Source organism: Diceros bicornis, chromosome 38 (assembly GCF_020826845.1).
Source record: "Diceros bicornis minor isolate mBicDic1 chromosome 38, mDicBic1.mat.cur, whole genome shotgun sequence".
Lineage (NCBI taxonomy): Eukaryota > Metazoa > Chordata > Mammalia > Perissodactyla > Rhinocerotidae > Diceros > Diceros bicornis.
Window position 1 is genome coordinate 4,830,848 of NC_080777.1, and position 10,703 is coordinate 4,841,550.

The window sequence follows — 10,703 nt, forward strand, 5'->3', positions numbered from 1 at the left end:
CATAGTGCTGCTACTGCCTTACTGATAAACATAACTCTTTCCCCTTCTGTGCAAGTAAAACCATTTAAATGACATGGAATTATTTTCCATATATGTCCACTACATCATAGAGCACTACAACAAAGAACCCTTCTGCCTGAAGTATAAAAAGAGACCCAACTGAATAGTATTTAAGCATTTCTAGGCATAATTTTAAAACACAATAAAGGCTTAATTGTCTCAAGAAATTATGCCGTTCCCCTTGAAAATAAAAGGACTATTTTCAGCCCTGCACTATCGTGCAGCTCTGGTGTAACAGATAATAAAGCTTCCAGTGGGTCCAGGGTACAATGGAGACTGCATGAATCACAGATGAGTGGCAGTAATTTTGCTATCCAATCAACACCTCCAAGTACATCCTTGGGGAGGAGGAAGACATAAATTTTCCCCCCCTCACCCATAGTGGAGCAGGTGTCAAAGGATAATGACTCTCCAGTGTGGTTAGCATCCTCTTATAGTGTCCAATACCTGTTATTATTTGTCCTTATAATTTTGATGTTATAATACCTTGCTTTACTAACTACCATTTCAAATTGATAAGAAGTCATATTTGCCATATATTTATCCTTTTAATATAAAAAATGCCTTAGAAAGTTCTCAATCACTAAAATTATGTGGACTAACTATCAAGCCATGAGGCAGTACTTTATTGCTTCCAAGCAGTCCCCCTTAATGCTAAATTTCATTAACAGCAGGTTATTACTTACAATGCAAAAGCAGAAATGAACAGAGTAATAAAATTTTCTCTATTTCCTTTATCTCTTCTTTCATTATCAATAACATTTGTACTTAGAAGCTTAGAGTTACTGTATCATCACTGCGATTTTAAAATCAACCCACAAAAATAGGAACAGACATTCTCTCAACACAAGTTCTATCCAAGAAGCATTCTACCTTCACCATGGATTCAATCACACCTCAATGAAAATAATTAGTTTCAACTACCCAAATATGTTGGTAATTTTCCAGCTAAAATTCAATAGGAAGTTTTAGTTACCAATAGGAAGCCCAGATACCCAACCTGACTCTTTAAAAAAGAATGGTAAACAAGTATTCATAAAGACCTCAGTCTGTTCAGTGCCTGTCATATTTTTTGTGTGTGTGTGAGGAAGATCAGCCCTGAGCTAACATCTGCCAATCCTCCCCTTTTTTGTTTTTTTGCTGAGGAAGACTGGCCCTGGGCTAACATCCATGCCCACCTTCCTCCACTTTATATGGGACGTCGCCACAGCATGGCTTGACAAGCGGTGTGTCGGTGCGCGCCCGGGATCCGAACCGGTGAACCCCGGGCCACCGCAGCAGAGCGCACGCACCTAGCCACCTGCGCCACTAGGCCGGCCCCGTGCCTGTCATATTGACTGGCACACAGCAGGCACAGAATACATGTTTGTGGATGGAGTGATAGCAGAGTAAATGATGAATGGATAGAACCAGGAGAGCAGGCGAGGAGGAAGGAAAAGCAGAAGGAGGTGAGAAAAGAATCCCTAAATCCAAGAAGTATATCTAATATGATAGAGACAATAAGCACAGAGACATCAAGATGACTGCCAGTTAGGTCTAGCTGGTAAAGAGACAAAAGCGGAAATGCGAATTTGATGGGCCCTTTTCAGATGCTAAATCAAGAGAGACAAACTGTGTTCCAAGGGGGTAAAAACTGCAAGACAGAGGCACAAAGTCGGGAAAATGAAATGTGTGTTCTTAGAACAGCAAGCAGATTAACTTGTCTAAAGTAGGGAGTTTATGAAGGAAATCGTGGGAGGTTAAGGCTGCAAAGTCAGGCGGGTGTAGCCAGATGCTGTGCAGAACATAAATACTGAGGGTGTCAGCCTGCTGCCTCATCCCCACCCCTCCTGTAAAACTCAGCACCTCCCCCTCATCCCACAGCCACACCCCATCAGACACTTTCTTTATCCAAACCCCCAAGAAAACCAAAATCTCTGATAAAGTGACAACAATGCTACCATCATAGAAAATGCAAAAAAAGGAAAAAAAAACCTGATGTATAAAATAAACAATTTGCAAAAAACTAGTGACTAGAAATATTAATTTACAACTAGCATTTGATCATATCCTGTCAAGTTTTTGTATACAATTTCAGAGTTGTTCTGTTCTGTTTTGTTGTGTGTGTATGTGTGTGAGGAAGATCAGCCCTCAGCTAACATCCACGCCAATCCTCCTCTTTTTTTGCTGAGGAAGACTGGCCCTGAGCTAACATCCGTGCCCATCTTCCTCCACTTTATGTGGGACGCCGCCACAGCAGGGCCTGAAAAGCGGTGCGTTGGTGCGCCCGGGATCCGAACCCGGGACGCCAGCAGCAGAGCACGAGCGCTTAACCGCTACGCCACGGGGCCGGCCCCTTCTGTTTTGTTTTAACAAATTTGGTTTGGACTACTTTGAACAATGAAGTCTGTAAGGCAATAAACCAAGACAGGAAGGCAAACAGAACCAATTGCGTGCCTCCTGTGTACTAGGCAGAGCTGCAGGGGCTTTACACACACTATTTCATTTCATCTTAACATCAGGAATTTGAAACTACTCCTCCACCTTCATACATATGAGAAAAAATTACCTAAGAGTCACTTAACTAAACAGCAAAGCTAGGATACAAACTTACCTAGAACAGTACTAGTTAGAGTACTCCTGCTCCCATCACCCAGCTGTACATGTTCAGCACCTGTTTCACAGAATCAGAAGGAATCACAGTTCTAAAAGCCCCTGTCCAGTTTCAAACACACGTGGCTTACATCCAAATGCCCAAATGCACTTAAAACGAGGCCCGTCCTCGGCTCGTAAGCAGTCATTAAAACCCATCACTGAAGCTCCTGGGGCACTTGACTTCAACCCAAACCACAGTCTTACAGAAACCATGAGAAAGCACGTTTCAGACCAAACTAAAATGATTTATGAACTGCGCTCCCAGTCCCAGCTCATATTGCCGCCAAATTATTCTGATACATGGAACCCAGTAAGGCCAGATATGGGGAAGAAGACAGCACTCTCATAATCCCCTTTGTGTTATAGTAAGACTGATGCATTATATATATCAAGGGTGATTTCTGACCTTCATTCATTTATTGGACAATAACTGGACAGCTACAGTCTGTCAAATGCTACTGCTGGAAATAAGACTCCTCCCGGCCTTAAAGCATTCACAGTCTAATAATTTAACAAACTATATGAGAAAACCTGTACTCCCAGAGTGGGTCCTTCTCTCTGTTGATATAAAAATCAAGATAACCTTTAGAAAGGCCAAAACGAGAATTACACAATCCAAATTCCAAAGCCCAAGCCCTTTATTAATTAGCTAGTCCTTCAAAGGCTCACGGATGCCCCTGGTCTCATTTTATACACATTAACAACAGATTTGTTTTCTAAGTACATCTCCTAGATGGGCCATTTACTAGCTAACGCCCTTGAGGCAAGTGACTTCACTTGCCTGAGCCCCAGTTTGCTCAATGGGAAAATGAGGATAAACAGCTATACTTCGAGACTATTGCGAGGATTAGAGATAATTACGCAATACACCAAGCCCGAGTCTGGCACTTAGTACAAGTGCAATAAATATAGCTAACATCATAACCACAGGATTTACAAACCAATAACAAATTGATCAGAAAAATCAAATCAAAAGTGATGGGAAGGGGAAGAGAGACTCAAGATAGCTCTAAAAATAAACAGCCAACAGGAAGAAGAGAGTCAAGAAAACTACACAGATACAAAAACTCAGAAACAGCAGCCTGGGCCTATACACACTTCAGCAGCTGTGGAGGGCATCACCAGCGTTTTCATAGGAAGTAACAATGATGCTCCTGAAAATAGCATTAAGCCATGTAAAACAGATTAAACTTTCATTCCACGTGTTTAAAAAAAAGGACAGATAAGCACATAACGGACTTTGTAAAGATTCCTATCACAAGTGATTTAGCACACAAATTTAACATTTTACATGTCTAAACTTTAATTAACTGCCAAAGTCTATTAACAAGTTTCTGCTAGAGGAAAGTCTCCAATTTCAAGCCATTTTTTCTACTAAACTCCAAAAAAGATGTATTTCAAACAACTTAACTGTGAAATATTTCAGTGTCATGAGCTAAACAGCATCAGTTCCTTAACAGGTAAAACAAGATAAAATTTTTGTCTCCATCATTGCTAAATGTTTTTATATCTACCAAGCAAACACAAACATGTGTCGTGGAGAGCTCTCTTCACTTGAATTTTCTCCCTACGTTTGGAAGGCAGTAAAAAGAGAAAAACATCTGTTCCTTCCTGCAGAGCTGACAACCCTCATTCTACGGTTTAAAAATAAAAGATGTTTATGGAAGCTCATAGATATAATGATCACGTTAGATATAACATTTATTATAGATATAATGCCTCAAAGGCAGCTGGCTATTAATTGATCCAAAGACACGCGAAAAACAATTTTTTTAAGGCCAAAAAACAATTTTCCTAAGGACAATGCTAGTGCTCCCCAGGTCTCTGGTAATTTCCAAGACACCCATAAAATAATAGAAGATGGTAAAAAACCAAATGTGATGCCAGGTGACAAGAAAACAGGCAACAGCTGAGAAACAGGGGCCTGTGTCAATCTGGCTTCACTTTTCCACCATAGAACCGTGGTTTCCATGAGAGCTGCCTAGAGAAAATCTGGTTCTCTCTGACCAACGATCACCTTTTATCCAGCCCAAGGCAGGCCAGATGTTCAACAACTAAAGATATTCACCTTATTAAAAACAGAAACTGGAAAATCTCATACGTGAAGACCTTAAATTCTATAATATCTTTTAAAACCAGTTTTTCCTCTCTATGTTGTCTTATGGTGTTGAACATCCAAAATGAGTAATGAGCAATGACAGTCCGACTTGCGATGAGTAGACCCAGCTTCTATTTCTGGCTCTGCTCTGGATGAGTCAGTGTGACCTTGAGAAAGTTATTTCATCTCTTTATTTACCTCCATTTCCCCACCAGTTACAAGATTAGGTTAAATTTACCAATTTTTTGGGGGGGGCGGGAAGTGAGTGGGTGAGATAAATACACAGAAACTGCTATACAAATATCTACTGGGCACTGACCAATGACATCCAACCCCCAAATACAAAGTAGGTGATGTCCATATTAAAACAGCCAGCTCTGTACTTTTCCTCTGCACTGTGAAAAATTCTGCCTGGAGAGGTCAACAAAACTCAGGTACTTCCTCAGGAGGATGCCTTTAAGAGTCCCAAATTTCCAATCTAGAAATAGAACTCCAGCAAATTAAAATGTAACGCAACTTCCAAGAATACGCTTTTTTTTCTTAAGGGAAATAAAACTTCAACTTTTTTAGGGTCCTATGATATTCAGGGTCCTATGATATCCTCCTATGAAGGCTTCTTCCCCACCCCCCACCCCCAAGGAGATAAGTCACTGCATCCTTGGTGCTCCCAGAGCACTGGACCACATCTCTCTGTGCTCCTGTGCAGTTATCAGTGAGCCTAGGAAAGGAAGAACCATGATTCAATGATCTTTGTATCTCCCACTATCTAGCATACTGCCTGGCAGAAGGTACAATATATGTATATATATATACACATATATTTGTTAAATGAATGAAATGAATGTATTTTCCAAAGTCTAATGCTACTAGGAAGAGCAACCAATAATATTAATGAATGATAGTCTTAATTATGTTGACATTTTCATTTTTAGAAAAATAATATACAAATGAATGTTACCTAGATAAAGACGAAATATATGACTTCTCACCAACCTTAAATACACAAAAATTAACTCAAGAACTTTCCAATCCTCCTCCTTCAAAAATGGTCTTTGGGGGGTTTTTATGTTTATTTCTTGTTTTTTTACAATTTATCTAATGGGTATTGGATTAAAAACAGTCCTTTTAACTTAACCTACACAATAAAGGAAAGTGGGGAAAAGAAGTAAAAAAGAGTGCAAGTATGTAAAAATAGAAGAGACTACTCTTAAGTATATGAATCTTTAAAATAAAAAACACCCCACAGCTGAAAATAAAAACGTGGTCAATACAGGTCAACACCACACCATTAACAGCATTTGGCCAACTAAGAAGCAGCCGAGCTCACTGAGAAATGTCATCTAAGTAATGATTTATAGATAACCTATTTGTTAAAGTAATAGGACATGAGATGTTCAGCTTTTCAAGTTACATTTGAAATTGTTAATCCTTCAAACATTTATCACAAACCTACCAGCACCTGCATAAATTTTCATTTTTTCCTACTCCTTCAACTATTACACTCAATATTTCATAATTAAGAGCAGGGGTTAGTAACCACGAACCTAACTGACCCTCTACCAGTGAGCCCTTAAGGTAAGGCCTTGGGACCTATAAGCCTGTAAGAAAGGATAAACTCATTACACGACTTGACATTTATCACAGTAAACTGACCCCTTAGCTGGGCTTTATGGTGCCTATATGGTCTATAACGAACGCTAAGGAGAGGTACCAGCTGGATCACGTGTGCTTTTGGCCTCTCACCTTCACTATCTCCAAGCTATACCTTCTTTGATTGGACCATGAAACCGAATAAAAATTACCCCTAGTATTCTATTTCATTATTTATTAATTTACAAATAGCATGTATCAGATTTGGTTGCATCAGCAAACAGGAGTGACCACTTAACTTCACAAAGCAGTCTACCCAGATGGCTGTAAGACAGAAACTATGTATTACATACATACACATGCGCATATATACGAGCAGTCGGGGATCACCCTGGGATAGTATTAGAATGATGTTTCTCCAACATTCACCATTGTCAAAAGACCATGAACAATTTTGTTCTCTTTAGTGCTGTGAGGATGAGGAAGAAAAAGAAGGATGGCTTAGCTAACGATGCAAAACCGAGTTTATCTGCCTGGCGTGACCCTGGACATAGAGAACAGTAGATATTTCGGAGAAATGGACAGAGCAGCCCTTTCTTGAGATGACAGACACGACTAGGTTGTTCCCTTTAAGATCTTATAAGAAAACAGAAATTTCACCAAGCAAGTGAGTGGGAGGTAAAAGAATTCCCTAGGAGGAAGGGACATGCCACATGCAGTTCCCGGCTTCTCAGAGCCGGGGAGGGCGGGTGGCAGGGGAAGGCCCTGATTGGCAGGCGACCGGCGACCTGGAGGCCCGGCGGCAGGGCGCGCTCACCTGTGAACACATTCTGGAAGCCATCGGCAGCCGCCGGCGCCCCAGACGCCTTGGCTCGGGCGGGGGGCGCCCCTCCGCCGCCCTCCAGCAGGTGCGCGGAGCCCCCCGCCCGGGGCGCGCGCGCGCCCAGCTCCTCGGTCCAGTCGGCCGAGCGGCTCAGGCCACCCGCGAGGCCGCCGTCCGCCCGCTGCTTCTTGGCCGGGGCGGCCGCGGAGGCGAGGGCGGCTCGGGGCCCCCGGCTCAGGGAGGGCTCCAGCCGCCGCTTGATCCTGGGGCTCTGGCTGGGGGACTGATTCGGGGAGTGGTTGGGCGAGCTGAGCTGCCGGGTGGTGGTCTTGATGTAGCAGGGGGTGATGAGCGGGTAAGGCTTGAAGCAGCGCGGGCTGGGCGCGGGGCTGCCGGGCAGGGAGGCGGCCGCGGGGGCGCCGGGCCCTCGCGCCCCCTCCTCGGGCTCTGCGCCCAGCCTCGGCACGGCCTCTCCCCGGCCCAGGCCCCACTCCTCCCCCGGAGAGCCGCGGGGGGCATCCTCAAAAGCGTCCTCCTCGCCCTCCTCATCCGTGTCCCCAGCCCCGCGCACGGGCGCTGCGGCAGCGCCCTCCCCGGGTGCGGACTCCGGGAACGGGAAGGCGGTGGGCGAGGGCGAGTCTGCGGTCGCGGGCTGGGCCGCTGGCAGGCCGGGCGCCTCCGAGGCCCCGTGGGCGCCGGGGGGCGGCGGCTGCTCGGGCAGCGGGGGCTCGGCGGCCAGGCTCTCGGGCAGGTCGGAGAGCGCGGACAGCGCCTGCTCTGTGTCCGGACTGCCTGGGGCCTCCCGGGCTGCGCCGCTCGGCCCCAGCAGGAACTGGTCCAGGCCCAGGAAGGCCCCAGGCTGGGGGGAGGCGGCGGCGGGGGGCGCTGCAGGCTCCTCCGAGCCCTGGAGCTGCAGCTGCTGCTGCTGCTGCAGGCGGATCGCCTGCTGGATGTCTGACAGCAAATCCTCCTGCTCCGTAGCCGAGTGAAAGCTATAGATGTCCGTGTCCGAGCCCGAACTGGTCCTTTGTCCATCCTGCGCCCCTGCCGCAGCTTCCAAATCCCCGGCGACCGCCCGGCCCCCGACCCCAGCCTCGGCTGGCCCAAGGCCACCTGGATGGGTCACCTCAAAAGGGTCGGCACACTCGGTATCCGACAGGCCCGTCTCGTCCGCCGAGAGGCTGAGGTCCGGGGTCTTGGTGACCAGGGAGTGAGCGCTGTCCAGCTCCCCGGTCTGCAGGGCCTGGGAGTCCAGCACATCCTCGCGCGAGCCGCCGGCGCCCTTCCCCTTGGACAGGTTCTTTCTGATCCGCAGGTTGGAAAACACCGAGGCTCTGGAGTCCGACTTGTTCTTCTTCTTGCCCGGGTCCCCGCCGCCGCCGCCGCCGCCCCCTCCCCCCTTGCCGTGCTTGCCCAGCGCCTTCTTGCCCCCGCTCCCCTTCTTTGTGGCTTCCACATCTCTGGGCCCAACAGCATCCTCGGCGCCGGCGCCGCCTTCGTGCGAGGCATCACCTGCGCTCCTCTTCAGCTTCCCGTCCTGGTTCCCCATGTTGCACGCCCGCCGCTGCGCTGCCGCCGCGCCTCGGGCAGTCAGGCCATGCCGGCCCCCCTCGGCCCCCGGCCCGGGCGGGGGGAGCCTCCCGGGCGAGTCAGGCGGCGGGCCGAGCCGCTGCGAGAGGAGGCCGACGCGCGCCCGGCCGGCCCCGCGCGCAGCTGCCGCCGCTGTGCACGATGCGCCGCGGCCCGGGGCTGGCGGGGCGCGGACATGCTCAGTGCGGCGCGCGGCGGCCGCCAATGGCAGCGCGGGACGCAGCCCGGGCCTGGCCCCCCGCCGGCCGCCGCCGCCCCCTCGGCCCCCGCTGGGCTCCGGGCCGAACGCGGGCGCGAAAAACGTTTCCTCTATCTTGGGAACTTGAATCTCCACCGTGCGAATCGAATGCATTGTCCCCGGCCGAAGAGCTCGTCAGCTGGAGGATGCACACCGAACTTCAAGGCTCAGGAACCTGCCAGAGAACAGTTAAATGAAAAAGAAAAGTTTACACGGGGGAAAAACTGAAGCCAAATTCCAGTTTAGAGGCGCTGTAATGTCAAGGCCTTATACACTCTCTCCCCCTGCCCGTGCAGAAGGCTGGCTCTTCAATAAATATTTGTGGAATGAATGGATTGTTCTTTTCTTTAATAATTGATCATCTTGAACATTGTTAATGTGCTCGAGCATATGGTTTAGGAAAGGTTACTGCATATAGCGCTGCTTTTATGTCTCACGCAGACCTTGCATCTCCATGAGAGAACATAAGCTGTCATTTCAAAAGTTCGTTTTTCAAACGCTGTTTGACAAAACGGCGAGGTGGGGGAATCAGAAAATACTAAGAGATTAGAGTTGATTAAAATGCTAATCTCCAAAATTCTATGTGTTTACCATATAAATCAAACAGCATTTGTATTCAAAAAGGGTGCATATACTATAACTCCCAGGAGGTCAGACTCATCAATATTAAACATGTTCCTATTGTTGCAGCCCGTAAAAAAGAAAAAGACAAGAAAGAAACACCCGTGGCACAAACTCATGAAATTAGATGTTATGCTATAAACCACCACTTTCCCAAGCAAATCCTTCAAGGCAAACTTTGTCCTTGCTTTTATTATAAAAGTTGGCAACGGTTTACTGTAACGGAGTTTCTTAACTTTCTGGCTTCCATATTAATATAAAATTTTTCCTTATTGTAAATCTTGTCACTGTTTTAATTACTTAGGAAATTTAGTTACCTATATTAAAAAAGCATTTTTAAACATCACTGGTTTCTAAAGAAGCTCCAAGCAATAAATTAAAATAAGATTAAAGTGGCATTAATCAATCATGTTACAAGTATTTCAGTTAGAAGTTTATTGTTAAACACTTTGAAAATACGGAAGAGCTACCTGCCATGTTAGTATTTTTAAAGTAAGTCCAAAGGAGGACTTTGCATATTATATGATGCAATTTAAATGCAAATATTCCTTCGCATATTGTCAACCAACACTTTAAACCTCCCTCCTTAAACATTTTTATCAAAATAAAAAAAAATGGTGCTGTAAGTCTTTGATGTAAAAGCATTATGTAGCAATAATGACTAGCCTTTTTCAAATTCTGTTCTTAAAAATAGATGATAACTTAAGGGCAGGCGGCCAGCCAGTTGTCCTCGGTGGCCCTTTTAAGTAAAGAGTTTGGAGAAATCAACTTTAATAACTTTGCCAGGGTACTAACCCAGTCTCTGAGTGATTCCGGAGTCTTGAAAAGCCTTTGTTTCACCTCTTGCACAAGACTGCTCTCTTCTAGAATCTAGGCTCCTCAGAGGGCACAATTTGCCTAAGGCTGTTAGAATTGTCTGCTTCTTTGAGTACTGAGGTACTAGGAATCTTGACTTTTGCTCTTTCTTTAAAGGGACATCTTTGATTCTGAACTATTTGTTTCCTTACTATTTTCTTCTGGGGTATATTCTACAAATTTTGGAGATAAAA

At 46.1% G+C, this 10,703-nt stretch overlaps 1 protein-coding gene across 2 annotated transcripts in view; it reads right to left on the minus strand.

The window, feature by feature from the left end:
* Positions 1–8,889, minus strand: part of FMN2 (formin 2) — a 340,819-nt gene extending 331,930 nt beyond the window's left edge. The window contains exon 1 of one of the 2 annotated variants that reach the window (XM_058533558.1): positions 7,200–8,887. In XM_058533558.1, the coding sequence (XP_058389541.1) occupies positions 7,200–8,754 (1,555 nt within the window). In that variant the 5' untranslated portion in view covers positions 8,755–8,887. Of the gene's footprint in view, positions 1–7,199 lie in introns of both variants that reach the window. The other variant, XM_058533559.1, reaches the window with a different exon arrangement.
* Positions 8,890–10,703: the final 1,814 nt, after the last annotated feature.